This window comes from Macaca thibetana, chromosome 19, assembly GCF_024542745.1.
Source record: "Macaca thibetana thibetana isolate TM-01 chromosome 19, ASM2454274v1, whole genome shotgun sequence".
NCBI classification, from domain to species: domain Eukaryota; kingdom Metazoa; phylum Chordata; class Mammalia; order Primates; family Cercopithecidae; genus Macaca; species Macaca thibetana.
The window spans coordinates 9,085,713-9,107,133 of NC_065596.1; the positions used below are offsets into that span (position 1 = coordinate 9,085,713).

The following is a 21,421-nucleotide window of genomic DNA, read 5'->3' on the forward strand; positions in this document are numbered from 1 at the left end:
ATGGGGTGTCACCATTTTGGCCAGGCTGGTCTCGAACTCCTGACCTCGTGATCCACCCGCCTTGGCCTCCCAAAGTGCTGGGATTACAGGTGTGAGCCACCACGCTCAACTCCTATTTTCTTTAGAATAGCTAATGCCCACTGTCCCTGGTACAAACAGACAAACAGTCACTTGGCCAGGTATACAGTAGCTGCCTGGGCTACCTGTGTGGTGTTCTATTTTTTTTTTTAATGGAGTTTCACTGTGTCACCCAGGCTGGAGTGCAGTGGTGCGATCTCACCTCACTGCAATCTCTGCTGCCTGGGTTCAAGCAATTCGTGTGCCTCAGCCTCCTGAGTAGCTGGGACTAAAGGTGTGTGCCACCTCACCTGGCTAATTTTTGTATTTTTGGTAGAGTCAGGGTTTCACCATGTTGGTCAGTCTGGTTTCAAACTCCTGCCCTCAGGTGATCCGCCCACCTCGACCTCCCAAAGTGCTGGGATTACAGGCATGAGCCACCACACCCAGCCATGTGCATTGTTCTTTATGTGGCTCCGCCAGCCTCTCTTGCCTGTTAGAATGGCTCCTTAGCCACTATTTCCTCAGCCACCACTCCTGACTTACCCTTGCTGCGCTCTGGCTGTTAGCGTCTCCCTTACCGATAAGCAGATCTCCATACCTGAGTGGTGCCTGGGACTGCAAGCATCTGTTCCCTGTGCTCAGGGTGTGCATAAACAAATGGATGAGAAGCCTCTGTTTTGGTTTCTCCAGCCCAAGAGTTTGTGTTTTGTGAGCTCTCTTGTTAAACATAGTGGTCATCAGCAGTTCCTCAGCTTCTCTCTGATTTCTCCTATTCTTTTTGTGCACCAGGTTGTGGAGGAACCCGAGTGCAGGACAACAGCCTGCCTATTCTGTCTGGCTCATCTTTTCAGTTGACTTATACTCTTCCTGCTGTGGTCTGGCTTCTGCCACTTAACTGCCCTGCTGTCTGTCTCACTGAGCTTCGGTCCCCTGCCCTGGATTGAGCGTGTCCTCTGTCTGTGGGGCAGAGATGACATGGAATGGGAAACAACTGTTGGGTCTCACCAGAGACCAAGGGAAAGGGGTCACCTGCTCTGTGCCCTCCTTTGGGGAGGAACTGTGTGTTTGAGTTCCCAGGGGACTTTACACTTTGTCACTTCTCAGTGGCTTTATGTTCCTGAAGGAATGAGGTTTTATCATGTATTGTGATTGAATCCAGAGCCTATTAAGTTGATAATCCAGATGGTTCTCTCCACAGCTTTTCTCAAGTAAGGGGTTGCTTCTTGGGCTTCTCTCACTGATGTGTTCCAGCACAGCACAGTCAACAATTCAAGGGCTTGTTGGCCCTCCCTTTTAAGGCAGTCTCTTGGGAGACTGGGGTTGGGTTTTCTGCTATAAACTGATTAGCGTTTAGCCTGGGGTGTGGAGGTCACCTTCTAATTCTGGCTCTTAAGGGAAGGAGTGTAGGAGCCAAGTTCCTTAGTTGAGAGTATTGGGAACAGGAGGATCCTTAAATAACAGAAGCTCAGAGCCACAGGCAGCCAGGCACCAGGGCAGCAAGTGGCCTGGATCATTTGCACAGTGCTCGCAAGCTCAAGGCGTCTCGGTTAGAGGAGGTGCAGCCTGCTCTGACCAGTCAGGTCCTGGGAATAATTGTCTTTGCACCTGAATTACGGCCTTGTATTGTACGCAAGTATAGATGTAACTGCCCTTTTACTTTTTGTAGGATATGGAACTTGGAACTCTGGGACAAATAGAGGCAAGTGTCATTCCTGCGATCACTGTCCTGTCCCTTGGGGTTGTTCTGGCTATGTTTCTCAGCTGCTGCCCCGCTTGACCAAGGTTGGGAGTGGGGAGGGGGCGTGTTTCTGGGGTTACCTACTCCTTAACAGGAGGCGCTCATCAGAATGGCCAGGGCCCCTCCAGCCTCAGTGGCTAGGGTCTTCTCTCTCTGTGACAGAAGATACCCTTGTATCTGTGTTTGTCTCTGTCTCTGCCTGCCTGCCCCCACCATCTGTCTGTCTCTGTCTCCCTCACTGCAGGCTACGAGGGCTATGGCTATGGCTATGGCTATGGCCAGGATAACACCACCAACTATGGGTATGGTATGGCCACTTCACACTCTTGGGAAATGCCTAGCTCTGACACAAATGCAAACACTAGTGCCTCGGGTAGCGCCAGTGCCGATTCCGTTTTATCCAGAATTAACCAGCGCTTAGATATGGTGCCGCATTTGGAGACAGACATGATGCAAGGAGGCGTGTACGGCTCAGGTGGAGAAAGGTGAGTGGACACCTGCCTAGGGGCTGAGGCTCTGCAGGGGTGGCTCCTGCCTGCTGCCCACTGCGTCTTCCTTTCTGAGTGCGCCTCTGTGTCTGCTTCCTCCCCGCTGCTTGGTGCTGCTGTGGCTCCCAGCGGGGTCCGTCGCACTTCCCGTCTCTGACTTGTGTCTCCTCTCACCCACCCTCAACCCCTGCCGCACTACCTAGTGGTCAGCCTTTCCCCAGCTTGGAGTGGGAGGAACAAGCCCAGATTGGGCTGCCTTCGCTGTGCCCTCAAAAACAGAGTGTTTGGTTGCCCCTCCCTCCAAGGACAGCCATTTGGAAGGAATTCTCTCGAGACTTTGCGTCCTGCGTGGTGTCAGGGCAGGACAGATGGAGTTTGGTGTGAAGGGTGGGACGAGCGTTTGGGGCTGATCACTGTGAGCTGGGCCACCCCCACGTAAGGGTCGGGGCAGGTGTGGGCATTTCCTGGTTACTCTCCTGTGCCTTACAAACGTGTACCTGTTGGAAGCACTCTTGTGAGGAACTGCTGCTGTCCTCATTTTGCAGGTGGGGATACAGAAGTGCAGGCAGGTCATACCCCGAAGGCACGCAGCAAGTACGTGGTGGGGCTGGGCCTTGCCTACCAGATCTGCCCTACTCCAGAGCATCATGCTGTGGGCGTTTGTCATTAACTGAACTGGACTTGGCCCAGGAGTGCTTGTGCCCAGTGCGAGGCTTCGGTGAGGAGGGCGGGTGTATCTTTAGCACAGGATAGAGTGGAGTTCCAGCTAACAGATGAGTGAGAGCCAAGAGTAAGGAGTCGCCTGGCTGAGCACTGGTAGGGCCAAGTGAGGCCCCAGGGCTGTGGTGGCAGGGTGTGGGACAGGCACAAGGGGACTTGATGCCATGGGCTCTGTAACTCCTGGCCCAACAGCTGCAGCACTCAGAGCTGAGGGCTTGGCACGTGAGGCTTGGGCTTGCATTGCTGCTGTGCACCTTCTTACCACAGCCTGGAGCCTGGGATGGGGGTAAGCAGAGCAGTGGCAGCACCAGCTGCTGCTCTTAGAGCTGCCAGTGCCTGTTGGTGGCCCAGGTTTAGGGAAGAGTGTGCAAGGGGAGCCCTTGTGCCTGTGAGGTGTGTGGGGTCCAGGCCTGTGGGGGCGTAGGCTTCGGGCTGCAGTCATGGTTAAAAGAGCTCTCTGCGGTGCCCTCTGTGTCCTGGGAGGAGGTCTGGCCTGCCTTCCCAGTTGCAATATAGGGTATGTAGAGTTTGGTGTCTGGCTCTAGGCTCCAGATCATGTAATACAGCTTTTTCTTGTCCCTGGGCAAGCTCTCAGTGTCTTTCCTGGGAAATACTCCCCCTTTTGTCTCAGTTGTTTTGGTAATGAGGGACTTTGCAGAGTTCGAAGGTTCCCCAGCCATGAGGGACAAGAACGGTGTTTCCCATGGGTGTCAACAGCCTCACTGGCTGCACATTCGTTGTGCTGGACCTGCCTGCAGCCTGCAGGGTGCTGGGGTGCTCAGCCTTGCCCCATGAGGAGCAGCCTTGGGCGTTGCGACTCCCACAGATGGTGCACATATTCCCGAAGGGCTGTGGAGCAGCTCTGCCCCTCGTTGAGACTCACTGGACTAGAGCCTCCACCCCAGTTGTCGGTCCTCCTTAGGGTCCCCAAGCCAGTGTGTGGCTACATTCAAGTTTGGGGCAGTGGTGCCCCTACATCAGCTGAAAGGCTGGAACTTTTTAATTGTCATTTCTGAACATTGAGCCTCCCCACCAGGGCAGGGTGGGTGCTGGACTGGGAGATTGTGGGGAGGGCAGGAGCAGTCGCCTGGAGGTGAGGGATCCTGAGGGACTCCACCTGATACTCACTCCATGCCTCTGCAGGTATGACTCCTATGAGTCCTGTGACTCAAGGGCCGTCCTGAGTGAGCGCGACCTGTACCGGTCAGGCTATGACTACAGCGAGCTTGACCCTGAGATGGAAATGGCCTATGAGGGCCAATACGATGCCTACCGCGACCAGTTCCGCATGCGTGGCAACGACACCTTCGGTCCCAGGGCGCAGGGCTGGGCCCGGGATGCCCGGAGCGGCCGGCCGATGGCCTCAGGCTATGGGCGCATGTGGGAAGACCCCATGGGGGCCCGGGGCCAGTGCATGTCTGGTGCCTCTCGGCTGCCCTCCCTCTTCTCCCAGAACATCATCCCCGAGTATGGCATGTTCCAGGGCATGCGAGGCGGGGGCGCCTTCCCAGGCGGCTCCCGCTTTGGCTTCGGGTTTGGCAATGGCATGAAGCAGATGAGGCGGACCTGGAAGACTTGGACCACAGCCGACTTCCGGGTGAGTGGAGGTGGCCTTCCCCTCTGGGAAGCTTAGTTCCCACTGGGGCAGAGCTAAAGGCCGGGAGCCACGCACCCTGACACAGCTTCCCCCGCTTATGACCCAGACCAAGAAGAAGAAGAGAAAACAGGGCGGCAGTCCTGATGAGCCGGATAGCAAAGCCACCCGCACAGACTGCTCGGACAACAGTGACTCAGACAATGGTGAGCTAGCTGGGTGGTACTGGGTGGCTACCCTCTGCCTCCGGGGGCTCCTGGGCTGAGCTTTACCTTCTTTTCTCTTTCAGATGAGGGCACCGAGGGGGAAGCCACAGAGGGCCTTGAAGGCACCGAGGCTGTAGAGAAGGGCTCCAGAGTGGTAAGTGGCTCTGGCTGGGCATTTTCTGTCTGCAGGAGGGGCAAGCTGGCCTGAAGAGTGGTGCTGTCCCTGGGGGCCAGAGGCAGTGCTGTGTCAGCTCTGTGTGCATGGTGACCAGCATGGGGAGGCAATGTGGTCTGGCAGAAAGCACAGGCTGCCTAGCTGGAGGCACAGTTTCTTTGTTGGAAAATGGGACCAGCCCCCTGTGCACCAGGTAGTGAGAGGATGTGAGGTTTCTGGCACGTAGCCGGGCCTTGTCATTTAAAGCCATTGTAAATAACTGGGCTACTCTGGGCCACCCTGCTTATGGGATAGCCCTGCTCTGTCTATGGAGCAAGCAGCTCTTTTACTATATACCATTGCTCTAATAAACTTGGTTGCTTTAAAAAAAAAAAAATACCTGTTTTAAAGTTGGAATTTGAAATTGTTAGGACGGAGAGGACGAGGAGGGAAAAGAGGATGGGAGAGAAGAAGGCAAAGAGGATTCAGAGAAGGGTGAGTTTTCCTGGGGTGCCTGGTGCTAGGGCGGCTCTTCCAGGGGCTCACAGTGGGAGGGACCCAGCTGAGGGCAGGGTTGTGGAAGACATGCAGCCAGTTGGGGACCTCCCTTGTGGGCCCGGGTGTACGCTGGCAGGGGGCTTTCTTTTGCCACCTCCACCCCCTTCCCACTCTTCCTCCTCCTTCCCAGGCGGAGGCTGTGGATGGTGGTGACCCCTGCCTAGCACATTGGTTTTGCCTTCAGATGGGGGCAGCGAGTAAAAGTGTGGGGAACCCCAGGCACACCCCCTGCCCTCGGTCCCTCAGTAACGCGCAGTTCCGAGTCCTCAGTGGCTGGTGTCCGATCTGGGACCCTCGGTGCAGTTTTTACGGCTCTGGTGTGCGTGTCCTCTCCCTTAGCGCCTCTCCAGCCCCTGTTTGGGATTCCGTGTCCCCCCACCTGAGTGATGAGCGCCAGCAGGTACCTAACAGCAAATCCAGCGTCAGCCCACTGTTGCCGCGGTGCCCGGTTGGGGGTGGGCAGGGCCATGTGAGCAGCCTCCCTGCATCCCACCACCTATGAACATATGCCAGTGTCCCCACCAAGATACCCCCTCTTTGCTTTCCAGCCTCCTCCTGGCCCACTGCACAAAGAGCATGGGTATCCTGGAGAGTGGACGGGTCAGCACCTGGCCGCCACTCCTTGGGGCCTAGACCAAACCCACTCCCTGCACAGCCCAGGATACCCAGCCCTGCTCATGGCCAGAGGCCTTGCTTGGACAGCTATTCTCGATGGATCCGCTGGAGTGAACAGCGGGTGATTCAACCAGAGGCCACAGGGCCTGCCCTGTCCTGGCAGAGCCAAATTGGTGACAGTGCCCATCTGCTCCCACAGGGGCCCTGACCACTCAGGATGAGAATGGCCAGACCAAGCGCAAGTTACAGGCAGGCAAGAAGAGTCAGGACAAGCAGAAAAAGCGGCAGCGAGACCGCATGGTGGAAAGGTAACCGGCTTCCCTCCACCCCTCTGCCTCTGCCTCGATGTGGGGCTGCCGCCAGGAGAGCAGGGCCATAGCTCTGCCAGCTCGCCGCCCTCTGGCCTCCCCTGGGAGCCGCCACCTGCTCGGCCGTGCATGGACCCTGCTTCCCGCCAGGCCCAGCTCCCAAGGCCTGACTCATCCCCTGCCCCTCTGCGGCCGCCTGGCGACCGCTGGCGTCTGTGGGCCGAGACCTGACACCGCTCGGCACCGTTGCTCAGAAGCTCCGGCGCTAGGTCACTCGGCGCACGAACCCCAAGGTGCACTGGGGGCCTGATGCCCCTGAGGGAGGGGGCCAGCTCATCAGAGACTCAAGGTCCAAGGCGCCTGTGCTGCCCCAGCTAGCTGCCAAGAGGCCACCGCTGTGCCCAGGAGAGATGGCAGCACCTGTGGGCTGTGGCAGCCTCGGGCCTGCCCTCTGCCCTGCCCGCCGGCCCTGTCAGGCCGGGCCTGTCTGCGGCTGAGCCCTTCACGCCCCTTGGTCGGGTCTGTCTGCCCTCAGGGCTCCCGCACTGGCGCTTGCCTCCTCCGCCTCAGACTCTTGCTCTTGCTGGACCTTCCTCAGCCTCGCCGGCGCCCGGCCCCTGGGCTCTCCAGACAAAGCTGACCCCGTGGCCCAGATAAGGACGTCCGGCAGAGGTAGGGACCCGCCCCGAGGTCTCGGTGGCGGCTGGCCTCCTCCGCCCCTTGCCACGGCGGCCTGCTCCGGCCCAGGCCCCAGACCCCGGGCTTCTACTGTGGACACCAGGCCCAGACAGAGCACCTCGCCCAGGTGACTCCAGGCTGCCCTCTGGCAGGCCGGGCGGGCGCCCTCCTTCCAGCTCAGACTGGTCTCTTCTTGGAAGAGGAAGATGAGGCAGCAGGTGCCCAGGCCTGCTGCCTCCCATCCCTCCCGACACCACCCCCAAGCATTCTGAGCAGAGGATGGGCTGGGCCTTTGAGTCCCCCAGATCCCAGAAGGAAGATGCAGCACCTTTTCGGGCCCTGCCTCGGGACTGCGTACTCCACTCTGCACCTCAGGGCCACCTGGCTCACGCCAGGGCATCCTTCCTTCCGGTCCCCACCTGGGCCAAGTGCACACGCTCCTGCCCAGCCTTGGTAGCGAGGCCCTCCAGCAACTTTCCAGCGACTCGTTGCCTGTTGCAGCAGCTGCTGTCTCAGGCTTCAGCCTCCTGCCTGTGGGAAGGAAGAGCTCCTCCCCTGTCCCCTACGTTGCAGTAACTGCAGCCTGCAGACTTTCTGGCCCTTTCTACTCCCGACCCCACTGGTCCCAGCCTGTCCCTCTGCTGGGACCGTACTTCAGAGGCCCATGAGCAAGGCCTGTTTCAGGGCTTGTGTCTGGGTTGGGTGAGGCGGCAGCACTATCCCCTGGGACACTTGCAGCCTCAGCCCCTCGTTTCCTTCCTGTGGCAGGATCCAGTTTGTGTGTTCTCTCTGCAAATACCGGACCTTCTATGAGGATGAGATGACCAGCCATCTTGACAGCAAGTTCCACAAGGAACACTTCAAGTACGTAGGCACCAAGCTCCCTAAGCAGACGGCTGACTTTCTGCAGGTGAGCCTTGGAGTAACACAGCCGCTCTTAGTTTCTTGGACCCCTGAGAACATAAAGCGGCCCACACAAACTTTCATATTCCTTGCAGGAGTACGTCACCAACAAGACCAAGAAGACAGAGGAGCTCCGAAAAACTGTAGAGGACCTTGATGGCCTCATCCAGCAAATCTACAGAGACCAGGATCTGACCCAGGGTGAGGAGATTTCCAGCCTGCTCCCACCAGGCGAGGCCTCAGCCTGCCCTCCTGATTCTCAGTGCAGGGTCAGGACACCCTTCTCTTCTCCCAGGGAAGGTCAGGAGAACAGTCTTGGCTCAGGCCCAGGTGGAAGTGGCAGGGCAAGTTGAGGAGGAGCTGGTGTGGTTTTTTTCCTCAAACACCTGGGTCTATCTTAGGCACCTGGGCCCAGTGGTGACTCCCTCCTCCCCACTACAGAAATTGCCATGGAGCATTTTGTGAAGAAGGTAGAGGCAGCCCATTGTGCAGCCTGCGACCTCTTCATTCCCATGCAGTTTGGGATCATCCAGAAGCACCTGAAGACCATGGATCACAACCGGAACCGCAGGGTGAGTGGCCACAGTGCTCTCCCTCTGTCCTGTGGGTAGATTGAGGCCTCTGGGGAGGTTGCGCAGTTAGAACCTCTGTCTACCCGTGAGGGACTGCAGTGGAGGCAGGAGGAAGTGAATGACGTTTCCAGCCCAGTGCAGGCAGCACGGCTACAGAGAGAGAGTGGGAGACGGGGACTCTGCCTGGGAGAAGGTGACGTATTCTGTGGGATATGGGGGCCTCTATGTTCATAAGGCCAGCGCCAGATGAGGTTCAGAAACCAGATGGAGATGATGCAGTGCAAGTGTTGCTGGAGGAGGAGGGGGTTGGGCTCGAGGCTCAGGAGACCTGTGCTGAGAGGCCTGGGCTTGTTCCTGTAGGCAGTCAAGTTTTAAGTACGGGATTAACAGGATTAGAGTTGGTGTTGAACTAGAGACTTCAGGCCTGCACCTAGGTGGGGCGGTGGGGGCCAAGGAGGAGCTGCTGCAGTCTCCAGACGAGAGGGGACCCCACCTTGGGAGTGAAGGGGAGAAGAGCAGTTGAAGGAAGGGAGCCGGAGGCTGGCATGTGGGAGTGAGCAGGAGCCTGGGGTGACTCTGGTTTCTGACTTGGGGGACTGGGAGGACAGTGGTGCTGCTGAGATTGTCAGGGAGCAGGGAGCTGTGGGGAAGTGTGTTGTGGGGCATGGAGAACATAAGGCAAGAGAATGAGCAAATTCTGTCTCATTTTCCAGCGTAGCTCCAGTGCCTAGCACAGAGGCCAAAGTAGGTCTATTTTGATTGAATGGATGACGTGCTGGGTTGGAGGTGGGGGTGAAGGGGCTGTGTATCGGCGGACAGCAAAGAGGCCCAGGACCAGGTCTGGGCCAAAGAGGTGCTTGGCTGTCTTCACCCTGGAGGAGGGTGGTGGGGTTTATGAACAGATGTTAGCATCCAGCGTGAGCATGGGAAGCAGCATTTCTCCACCTTTTCCCATGCTCATCACAATGCCCCTCTGGTCTTTTTCGATAGGATGATTCTGAATGGTGGACAGTGTCGGGTCTCTCTGGCTTTTGTGGTTGCAGAGACTCAGGATTGGGAAATGCCACCAAGAGTTCTGGGAAGAAAAGGAAAGTGTGAATTGGCTTTGGCAACAGAAGCTTTAGGGAACTTGCCAAAAACAGATTCTTGTGCTAGGAACTCGTAGGGGTTAGAAGACTACAGAGTCTGGAAACTACATGTCATTAATAAAAGTTGGAAAATTCGGCTGGGCGTGGTGGCTCACGCGTGTAATCCCAGCACTTTGGGAGGCCAAGGTGGACAGATGACGAGGTCAAGAGATGGAGACCTTCCTAGCCAACATGGTGAAACCCCATCTGTACTAAAAATACAAAAATTAGCTGGGCGTGATGGCGGGCAACTGTAATCCTAGCTACTCAGGAGGCTGACGCAGAAGAATCACTTGAACCCAGGAGGCAGAGGTTGCAGTGAGCCAAGATCGTGCCAGTGCACTCTAGCCTGGTGACAGAGCGAGACTCATCACAAAAAAAAAAAAAAAAAAAAAAAACACTGGACGCAGTAGCTTCTACCTGTAATCCCAGGGCTTTGGGAGGCCGAGGCGGGCAGATCTCGAGGTCAGGAGATCGAGACCATCCTGGCTAACACAGTGAAACCCCGTCTCTACTAAAAATACAAAAAAATTAGCCGGGTGTGGTGGCGGGCGCCTGTAGTCCCAGCTACTCGGGATGCTGAGGTGGGAGAATGGTGTGAACCCAGGAGACAGAGCTTGCAGTAAGCCGAGATTGCGCCACTGCACTTCAGCCTGGGAGACAGAGCGAGACTCTGTCTCAAAAAAAAAGTTGGAAAATACAGGGCAGGTGATAGCAAAATATAAGCTCAAAATTGATCCTAGGGCTGGGTGCGGTGGCTCGTGCCTGTAATCCCAGCGCTGTGGGAGGCTGAGGCAGGTGGATCTTGAGGTCAGGAGATCCAGACCATCTTGGCTAACACAGTGAAACCCCGTCTCTACTAAAAATACAAAAAATTAGCTGGCGTGGTGGCGGCGCCTGTAGTCCCAGCTACTTGGGAGGCTGAGGCAGGAGAATGGCGTGAACCCGAGAGGCGGAGCTTCCTGTGAGCTGAGATCGCACCACTGCACTCCAGCCTGGGCGACAGAGCGAGACTCCGTCTCAAAAAATAAATAAATAAAAATAAAAACATAAAATAATATTAGTTCTAATAGTTTTTAGTGGATTTCTTTTTTTGTTTGTTTGTTTGTTTTTGTTTTTTTGAGACAGAGTCTCGTTCTGTTGCCCAGGCTGGAGTGCGCGATCTCGGCTCACTGCAAGCTGCGCCTCCCGGGTTCACGCCATTCTCCTGCCTCAGCCTCCCGAGTAGCTGGGTCTACAGGCGCCCGCCACCTCGCCCGGCTAGTTGTTTTGTATTTTTAGTAGAGACCGGGTTTCACCATGTTAGCTAGGATGGTCTCAATCTCCTGCTGGTGATCCGCCCGCCTCGGCCTCCCAAAGTGCTGGGATTACAGGTGTGAGCCACCGTGCCCAACCTAGTTTTTAGTGGATTTCTTAGGGGTTTCTTTGTACAACATCAGTCATCTGCAAATAGAGTTCATTTTACTTGTCCTTTCCAATCTAGATTCATTTTATTTCTTTTTCTTACCTAATTGCCCTGGTTAGAACCTCCAATACAGTATTGAAAAGAAGTGGTGAGAATGGATGTCCTCATCTTCTTTCTGATCTTACAGGGAAAGCACTAGTCTTTACCATTAAGTGTGATGTCAGCTGTGGGTTTTTATAGGTGCCCTTGACTGAGTTGAGGAAGTTCCATTCTAGTCCTGTTTTATTAAATGTTTTATCTTAAAATGGTATTGGACTTTGTCAGATGCTTTTTCTGCCTCTGTTGAGGTGATCATGTGACCTTTGTCTCTGATTCTGTTGTTACAGTATGTTACATTCTTTTATTTGGATATAAAACTTCCTTGCATCTCTGGGATATATCCTGCTTGGTCATAGTGTGTAATTATGTTTATATATTAGATTGGTTTTGCTGGCATTTTGTTGAGAATTTTTGCATCTATATTCATGAAAGATAATAGTCTGTAGTGTTTTAGTGACATGGTTTGGGTATCAGGTTAATTAATACTGGCCTCATACAGTTAGTTGTCATTTTTCTTCCTGTTTTGGTTTCTTGGAAGAGTTTGTGAAGAACTAGTATACTAGTATTAATTCTTCAAGTGCTTGGGAGAATTTGCCTGTGAAGCCATCTAGGCCTGGCTTTTCTTTAACTACCTTTTTTTTTTTTTTTTTTTTTTGAGACAGGGTCTCACTCTGTCGCCTAGGCTGGAGTGCAGTGGTGTGATCTAGGCTCACTGCAACCTCCACCTCTCAGGCTCAGGCAACCCTCTCACCTCAGCATCCCAAGTAGCTAGGACTAAAGGCATGTGCGTCATCATGCCCGGCTAGTTTTGGTAGTTTTTTGTAGAGATGTGATTTTGTCATGTTACCCAGGCTGGTATCAAATTCCTGGACTCAAGCGATCTGCCTGCCTTGGCCTCCCAAAGTGCTGGGATTATAGGCGTGAGCCACTGTGCCCAGCCTGTTTTTTAATATATTTTTAATATTATTATTTAGTTTTTTTATATTATTAATATAGCTTTTTTATATTATTAATAATTCAGGTTCCACTTGTTATAGGGTATATTCGGATATTCTGGGTTTTTTTTTTTTTTTTTGAGACGGAGTCTTGTTCTGTCCCCCAGGCTGGAGTGCAGTGGCTCCATCTTGGCTCACTGCAAGCTCCGCCTCCTGGGTTCACGCCATTCTCCTGCCTCAGCCTCCGGAGTAGCTGCGACTACAGGCGCCCGCCACCGTGCCCGGCTAACTTTTTGTATTTTTAGTAGAGACAGGGTTTCACCGTGGTCTCGATCTCCTGATCTTGTGATCCGCCTGCCTCGGCCTCCCAAAGTGTTGGAGTGCTGGGATTACAGGCGTGAGCCACCGTGCCCAGACTGGGGTTTTTTTAATAGTCATTTTTAGTAATTTGTGTCTGTCTAGAAAGTTCCCTTTTTTTATTTGAAAAAAAAATAGAGACAGGGTCTCGCCACTACAGGCATGAGTCACCACACCCCGCTGAGAAGTCAGCTTTTAACCTAATATTGGGGTTTCCTCATGATGATTTGTCTTGCTGCTTTCAAGATTTTTCCCTTGTCTTTGACTCTTGGCACCTTTATTATGCCTTTGTGCATCTCTCTGTGTTTATTCTACTTGGAGTTTGTTGGACTGCTTTTTTTTTTCTTTTTTTTTTTTTTCTTTTTTTTGAGACGGAGTCTTCCCCTGTCGCCAGGCTGGAGTGCAATGGTACAATCTCGGCTCACTGCAACCTCCGCCTCCCAGGTTCAAGTGATTCCCCTGCCTCTGCCTCCTAAGTAGCTGGGATTACAGGCGCACACCACCATGCCCGGCTAATTTTTTGTATTTTAGTACAGATGGGGTTTCACCATCTTGGCCAGGATGGTGTCAATCTCCTGACCTTGTGATCTGCCCACCTCAGCCTCCCAAAGTGCTGGGATTACAGGCGTGAGCCAGCACCCCTGGCCTAAGCTGCTTTGATGTATAGATTACAGTTTTCATCAGCCTTCCAAAGCTTTCAGCCATTGTTTCTTCAAGTATTTTGTTTTCCTACTCCTTTCTCTTTTTCCTCTTCTGATGCTCATTACCCGTATGTTGGATCACTTAATAGTGTGCCATGGTTGTCTGAGACTCTGTTCATTTTTCCTCACCTTTTTCTCTCTGTTCTGCAGATTGTATAATCTCTTTCAATCCATAAGTCCACTAATTCTTTTTCTTTTTGATCCACCCGCCTCGGCCTCCCAAAGTGCTGGGATTACAGGTGTGAACCACCACGCTCGGCCAAGTTCACTAATTCTTTTTTTTTTTTTTTTTTTTTAAATTAAAAAAATTTTTTTTTGAGACGGAGTCTAGCTCTGTCGCCCAGGCTGGAGTGCAGTGGCACGATCTCGGCTCACTCACTGCAAGCTCTGCCTCCTGGGTTCACGCCATTTTCCTGCCTCAGCCTCCCAAGTAGCTGGGACTACAGGCGGCCGCCACCACACCCGGCTAATTTTTTTATTTTTAGTAGAGACAGGGTTTCACCGTGTTAGCCAGGATGGTCTTGATCACCTGACCTCGCCCACCTCAGCCTCCCAAAGTGCTGGGATTACAGGTGGGAGCCACCGCACCCGGCCGAAGTTCACTAATCCTTAAATTCAGAACTGTTGAGTCCTTCAAATGGATTTTTGGTGTCTGTTATTGTACTTTTCAGCTCTAAGATTTAATATGTTATTATTATAATTTCTCTCTCTGTGTTTGAATTGTTTCATGAGACAGTGTCATCATACCTTCTACTTGAGTTTTCTTTAAACATATTGATTATTGCTACTTTGAAGTCTTTGTTGAAGTTGACATCTGATCACTCTCATAGGAAGTTTCTATTGTCTGCTTTTTTATCTGTGCCTGGGTCAGAGTTTCCTTTGGATGTCTCATAATTTTTCACTAATTCTTTTTTTTTTGAGATGGAGTCTTGCTCTGTTGCCCAGGCTGGAGTGCAGTAGTGCGATCTTGGCTTACTGCAACCTCCACCTCTCAGGTTCAAGCAATTCTCCTGCCTTAGCCTCCCAAACAGCTGGGATTATAGGCATGTGCTACCACACCTGGCTAATTTTTGTATTCTTAGTAGAGACGGGGTTTCACCATGTTGGTCAGGCTGGTCTCGAACTCTTGACCTTGTGAGCCACCCACCTCAGCCTCCCAAAGTGCTAGGATTACTGGCGTCAGCCACTACGCCAGGCCCAACAGGGATGGTTTTTGAGGTTGTTGTTTTGAGATTTATTCTGAACCCAGGGAGTCTGTTCTTAGCTATTTTACTACTCCTGGTCCTCTCTGGTAACCTATTTGGCCTATGGGTTAGCTAATATCACTATCAAATCTAGCAGTCTTTCTTTTTTATGGCTGTGTAGTTGGGGCGGGGGGGGAACAAAGCTATCAGTGTTTAACCCCAATAAATAGACAGAAAAAAAAAAGTCCTTTTAACTTTTTTTTCCCCTAGTTTCCTTTGTTTTTGAGAGAGTCCCTAGTCTTGCACTTTCCAACACTCTTGCCAATGAAGTCAGTTCCTTTGAGATTGGGAGTTTACTGATTTAAGGCCCTGTTCTTACTCTGGGCAGAATCTCTGAGCTGAAGTTCTGTGGATGGAGACAATGGAGTACCTCTCTCTGAGTGACTCTGCCACTTTAGGAGAGACATGGGAGGAGGTACAGTGGGCTGTAGGCCTCCGGTCTTGGTTTGCCTTTCCTGGCATAGAACCTCCGCTTTATGAACAAACCATGGGTATGTGAGCCCTCATATTCTTAGTGTGCCATGCCCAGGGTCAAGCCTCCATTCGTGTGCGTGGCTGGGTAGAAGATAGGAACCGTGCCGGGCGCGGTGGCTCACGCCTGTAATCCCAGCACTTTGGGAGGCCGAGGCGGGCGGATCACAAGGTCAGGAGATCGAGACCACGGTGAAACCCCGTCTCTACTAAAAATACAAAAAATTAGCCGGGCGCGGTTGTGGGCGCCTGTAGTCCTAGCTACTCGGGAGGCTGAGGCAGGAGAATGGCGTGAACCCGGGAGGCGGAGCTTGCAGTGAGCCGAGATCGCGGCACTGTACTCCAGCCTGGGCGACAGAGCGAGACTCCGTCTCAAAAAAAAAAGAAGATAGGAACCGTTCCCTCTCAGCTATACTTGTCCAGAACTTCATCTCAGCAATAGGTAGCTGAGGGCGAGATGAGAGATACTGACATCCGGCTGGGTATAGTGGCTCACGCCTGTAATCCCAGCACTTTGGGAGGCCAAGGTGGGCAGATCACCTGAGGTCAGGAGTTCAAGATCAGCCTGGACAACATTGTGAAACCCTATCTCTACTAAAAATACAAAAATTAGCTGGGCTTGGTGGCAGGCACTTGTAATCCCAGCTACTTGGAAGGCTGAGGCAGGAGAATTGCTTGAACCTGGAAAGTAGAGGTTGCAGTGAGCTGAGATCACACCATTGCACTCCAGCTTGGGCAACCAAGAGTGCAACTCCATCTCAAAAAAAAAACAAAAAAAAAAAAAAAAAAAAACCTATGCTGACATTCTGTTCCTCCTGGGAAGATATCATACCCCTCAACTGAGATGAGCCGGGTAGATGTGGGTAGATCTGTCTTCTTGGCTGTACCGTCTGGAGTGGAGTTTCCATCACATTAAACTGGGGGAGGCAGGAATGCAATAGGTCGTGTTTCAGACATCACAACTCTTCATTCTTCTTACTGAGTTTTAGTAGCTTTTCCTCGTTAAATCTTTCTCATTTGCTGTGTGTCCTTAGGAACATTTTCAGAGACTTTAAATCATTGTTTTTTAATACTTTTCATTAGTTTCACTAGGTAGTAGTTCCAGGGAACTCAGACTGCTATGCTAGAAGTCTGTCCTCTCAAATTAATATTTAGGAAGCTTCTTAAACCTTAATTCCAAAACACTGATAAAGATGATACCAAAATGAAACTGTAGATTAGTTTACTATTATTAAAGATATGAAAGTAGGCTGGATATAGTGACTTTACACCTGTAATCCCAGCACTTTGGGAGACTGAGGTGGAGGATCATTTGAGCCCAGGAGTTCAAGACCAGCCTGGGCAATATAGTGAGACCCTGGGTCTATAAAAGTAAAAATAAAAAAATTAGCCAGGTACTGGGGCATGTGGTCCCAGCTACTTGGGAGGCTGAGATGGGAGGATTGCCTGAGCCCAGGAGGTTGAGGCTGCAATGAGCTGTGCATGCCACTGCATTCCAGCCGGGGCAACAGAGCAAGACTCTGACTCAAAAAAATAAAGTGCTAAGTAAAATATTAGTAATTATCAATCTAGTAGTGATCCCTATGTAAGACACATTATAAGTAAGGTTTGTTTGGAGAGATGGTTCCATAAGAAATCTAGCAACACTTACTGTGTGCGGTGGCTCATGCCTGTAATCCCAGCACTTTGGGAGGCCGAGGCGGGCAGATCATGAGGTCAGGAGATTGAGACCATCCTGGCTAACACACTGAAACCCCGTCTCTACTAAAAATACAAAAAATTAGCCAGGCGTAGTGGTGGGCGCCTGTAGTCTCAGCTACTCGGGAGGCTGAGGCAGGAGAATGGCGTGAACCCGGGAGGGAGAGCTTGCAGTGAGCTGAGATCGCGCCACTGCACTCCAGCCTGGGTGACAGAGCGAGACTCTGTGTCAGAAAGAAAAAGAAATCTAGCAACATTATTGGTATAATGCAAACTCTTTTCTCTTCATGTGCAAATAGTGAGATTATGCTCTTAGAAAAGCTGAATGATCCCACCAAAATGTTCTTAGAATTTATAGAATTTGGTAAGGGGATGGGATTCAAAATAGCATACAAAAAGTAATAGTGTTTCTCTATTCTAGTACTAACCAGTTAGAAATTTAAATGGAAAAAAAAAAAAACTACTTAAAATAACCACACAATGTATGAAATAGCTAAGAATAGAGATTTAAGAAGAAAGACTTGAGGGCCAGGCACGGTGGCTCACGCCTGTAATTCCAGCACTTTGGGAAGCTGAGATGGGTGGATTGCCTGAGGTCAGGAGTTTGAGACCAGCCTGGCCAACGTAGTAAAACCCTGTCTCTACTAAAAATACAAAAAATTAGCTGGGCGTGGTGGTGGGCGCCTATAATCCCAGCTACTCAGGAGGCTGAGGCAGGAGAATCACTTGAACCGGGGAGGTGGAGGTCGCAGTGAGCCAAGATTACACCATTGCACTCCAGCCTGGGCAACAAGAGCAAAACTCTGTCTCAAAGAAAAAAGAAGAAGAAGAAAGGCTTGAGATCTTTAAGAACTACAAATACTCCAAGGATATGAAATAAGACCTTAATGAATAGAGGAATGTTCTGTGTTCTTAAATGGGCGATTTTATAGTGAAACAAAACGAAAACCAGTTCTCTCCAAATTAATATAGACAGCACAATTCTAGTCAAAAATCTCAGTTGGGGAGTAGGACTGAATGAAATGAAATTATTTTAAAGTTTTACATTGTAGAATTCAGTCTAACAATAGTTGAGAGATTGATTTCAAAAAGATTAAAACTACAAAGCTTCTGCAATTAAAAAACCAAAAAAGTGATATTAACACAGTAATGAAACAGTGGAACCATAATAGAGAGTCTAGCAAAAGATCCCAGTATGTTTCAGACTTAGTCATTTGTTGAAGTTAGTACAGGTATCTTATCTGAAACCTTAGGGCCAGATGCCTCAGAATTCATTTTTGGGCTTCAGAAAGCCAGTATGCAAGGCTGGACACAGTGGCTCACACCTGCAATCCCAGCACGTTGGGAGGCTGAGGTGGGAGAATTGCTTGAGCCCTGGAGCTCCTGACCATAGTGAGACCTCGTCTCTACAAAAAATAAAAAATTAGCCAGGCATGGTGGTGAGTGAGTACCTATAGTCCCAGCTACTCAAGAGGCTAGAGTGGGAAGATCACTTGAGCCCAGGAGTTTGAGGCTGCAGTTAGCCATGATCACACAATGGCAGTGCAGGCTGGGCAACAGAGTGAGACCCCTATCTCTAAAATAAAAAGAAAGACAATATGGTATTAGCACTAACCTCTCCAAAAGGATCTGGGGAAAGTGCCTTGTAGATGAGTCATGAATAATTCTTCACAAGACATATATATAAATGGAATAAATTAAAATGTAATGTCAGTTCATATAAAAGCCACCAAAGGAATTTTGGGGGAAAACTTGTTTTCTAGAGCCTTTTGGATTTCCAGTTTATAGATAAGGGATTATAGAACTCTATTCCAATTTGGTAGGGAAATAATGGTTTGTTTTGTACATTTCTGGAAAAGAAAATTTTGGACCCTCTACCTCATAACACATATAGATTGAGTTCATCCTTCATCTGAAAATCTGAAACACTCTGAAATCCAAAACTTTTTTTTTTTTTTTTTAAGAGATTGAGTCTTGCCATGTTGTGCAGGATGGAGTGCAGTGGCTGGTCACAAGTGAAATCATTGCACACTATAGCCTTGAACTCCTGAACTCAAGCGATCCTCCTGCATCAGCCTCATGAGAGTAGCTGAGACTACAGGCACAAGCCACTGTGCCCAGTAAAATCTGACTTTTTCAGCACAGACATGACAAAGTAAATGCTCATTGAAGCATTTCAGATTTTGGGTTTTTTGGAGTAGGGATGCTCACCTGGTAAGTATAATGCAAATATTCCAAAATCTGAAAGACTTCTGGTCATAAGCACTTTGGATAAGGGATACTCAATCTGTATCAAATTCTAGAAAATTTGGCTAGGCGTGGTGGCTCATGCCTGTAATCCTAACACTTTGGGAAGCTGAGATGGGTGGAGGTCCTGAGCTCAGGAGCTCAAGACCAGCCTGGGCAACATAGGAAAACACTGTATCTACTAAAAAAACAAAAAATTAGCTGGGTGTGGTGGTGCGTGCCTACTCAGGAGGCTGAGGCATGTGAATTGCCTAAACCCAGGAGGCGGAGGTTGCAGTGAGCTGAGAGCCCCTGCACTCCAGCTTGGGTGACAGAGCGAGACTGTCTAAAAAAAAAAAAAAGAAAATTTAAATGTGAAAAATAAAACCAAGATGAGAAAATAGTTAGAAAACTACAGACTCTGGGCGGGTGGTCCAGTGTGCTTACCAGAGCACTCAGTTGCCGGTGGACAGGGAAATGCCGTGGGAAGCAGCAGCACAGATTCTTCTGTCTTTCATCCACAGCAAAAATACCCCACAGTGACAACATCCAGTGCTGATGGGCAGGCAGGAGGACCAGGTCACTGTTTTAACACAGGTGGAAGCAGCATGACTTGGAAATGTTTTGCAGTTAATTGGGCACTATCACTTTGAAACCAAACCTGGTTAGAATTAAAAGCACCAGCATGGAAGTGTACAGGTTTATTCTGGTGTTGCTGGGTTATTGTGGAGAAAATGTGGAAGCAGTATAAATGTGCCTCAGTTGGGAGAATTTATGGTGTGGTCATCTGGGCATCCAGAGCTAGGAGGATAAAGTGTTGGCAAGTGAGAAAGAGTCACTGAGGAACGGTCTATAGTAGTATCCTAATTGTGTATCTTTAGTTTGTTATGAGCATGTATGATGTCTGTTAATATTTTCCTCCAGTAGTAGAGAAAACGTGCTAAGGAAAAAAAAAAAATGAAGATGGAGAGAGTAGAAGCAGCAAGTGAGAAGGCTTTCTGAAACATGTAAATGGAGTGGGCGGGACTCAGTGGGCTCTCCCACCCCGCCAAAAATATCCTCCTTTTAGCTTACGGTTTTTATAATGATCAAAGTGAGATTTGCCTGTACTCCCACCATGAGGAAATGGCCCCGCATACTGACGGAAATCCTTCCAGACAAAATGGCTCTGGCATGCTTTGCAGACAGTACTATATTATACACCTTTCTTTTGCCATTGGAGAGATGAGCCCGATTTGAAGGGCTGCATGACGTTCTTTTGAATGTACAATTTATTTAACCTTTTCTGCACTGAGGAACGTTTAGGTGTTTTCCCATTTTTCACCACTACAATCAGTGTGCACGTATGTTTCCAATTCTTAAATTTAGGATAGGATCTGGGAAGGGATTAATGAAACAGTTTTTTACTTTTCATACATTCTGTCAAACTGTTTTCCAAAAAATATGGAAACAGTTGATCCTCCCAGCAGCATAGAAGTGTCTCTTCAACCTTGCATGACTGGGAATAATTCTTCATTCTTGGAATTCTGTGGGTTAAAAAGACATGTTTGATTAAATATCTGTTCCTGCTTTTATACCCTCCCCGTTGGTCCCAAAGTGCTCCTTGCCTATTAGCCTAGTTGGCACCTTGTTATGGGTTGCACCTTTGGCTCTTAGTTTCTTAATTTGTTCACTGCTTATAGCTTTTTTGTAAGCAAATCAGATTTCTGTAATACAGCCGTAAAGATATATAGAGATCTATAGATCTGTATTTTTAATTACCTACAGTAAGTGTGGTGTGGAAGGAGAAGGAATTTGAACAAAGATCAGATAGGTTGTGGTTCCATGCTTGTAGAGTGGCCCTCCGTTGGTGGGGCTGCGCTCCGGGTGGAAGCGTGGGTGGAGGGGCAGGGGGGCGTCCCTCTAAACTGGCAGGGTCGGGGCGGGAACTTGTAGGGCACTCAGAGCAGCCTCTCCAGCCCCTTCTGCCCTGCCCGCAGCTCATGATGGAGCAGTCCAAGAAGTCCTCGCTCATGGTGGCCCGCAGTATTCTCAACAACAAGCTCATCAGCAAGAAGCTGGAGCGCTACCTGAAGGTGAGGCGCTGGTCCTGGCCTGGGCTTGTCCCCACCTCAGTCCCTGCCTGTGCTCCCTCACTTCAGTGTCCGCGCCCCTCCCCACAGGGCGAGAACCCTTTCACCGACAGCCCCGAGGAGGAGGCTGAGGGCGGTGCCCTGGACGAGGGGGCACAGGGCGAAGCGGCAGGGGTCTCGGAGGGTGCAGAGGGCGCGCCGGCGCAGCCTCCCGTGCCCCCAGAGCCAGCCCCCAGCGCCGTGTCGCCGCCACCGCCGCCGCCCCCAGAGGAGGAGGAGGAGGGCGCCGTGCCCTTGCTGGGAGGGGCGCTGCAACGCCAGATCCGCGGCATCCCGGGCCTCGACGTTGAGGACGACGAGGAGGGCGGCGGGGGCGTCCCGTGACCCGAGCTCGGGGCGGGCGGGGCTCGCGTGGCCGAAGCTGGAAGCCAAACCTAATAAAGTTTTCCCATCCCACCTCCCGGTTTCTCTGTTACGGTGCCGCGCGGGCCG

The 21,421-nt window shown here is 51.0% G+C and overlaps 1 protein-coding gene across 2 annotated transcripts in view; it reads left to right on the plus strand.

The window, feature by feature from the left end:
• Positions 1 to 21,385, plus strand: part of AKAP8L (A-kinase anchoring protein 8 like) — a 35,215-nt gene extending 13,830 nt beyond the window's left edge. The window contains exons 3-15 of one of the 2 annotated variants that reach the window (XM_050769560.1): positions 1,727 to 1,759; positions 2,043 to 2,100; positions 2,203 to 2,283; positions 4,150 to 4,603; positions 4,710 to 4,806; positions 4,890 to 4,960; positions 5,392 to 5,455; positions 6,333 to 6,441; positions 7,888 to 8,029; positions 8,118 to 8,223; positions 8,464 to 8,594; positions 20,837 to 20,932; positions 21,020 to 21,385. In XM_050769560.1, coding sequence (XP_050625517.1) covers positions 1,727 to 1,759; positions 2,043 to 2,100; positions 2,203 to 2,283; positions 4,150 to 4,603; positions 4,710 to 4,806; positions 4,890 to 4,960; positions 5,392 to 5,455; positions 6,333 to 6,441; positions 7,888 to 8,029; positions 8,118 to 8,223; positions 8,464 to 8,594; positions 20,837 to 20,932; positions 21,020 to 21,313 — 1,736 coding nt within the window. In that variant the 3' untranslated portion in view covers positions 21,314 to 21,385. Of the gene's footprint in view, positions 1 to 1,726; positions 1,760 to 2,042; positions 2,284 to 4,149; positions 4,604 to 4,709; positions 4,807 to 4,889; positions 4,961 to 5,391; positions 5,456 to 6,332; positions 6,442 to 7,887; positions 8,030 to 8,117; positions 8,224 to 8,463; positions 8,595 to 20,836; positions 20,933 to 21,019 lie in introns of both variants that reach the window. The other variant, XM_050769559.1, reaches the window with a different exon arrangement.
• The last annotated feature ends 36 nt before the right edge of the window (positions 21,386 to 21,421 follow it).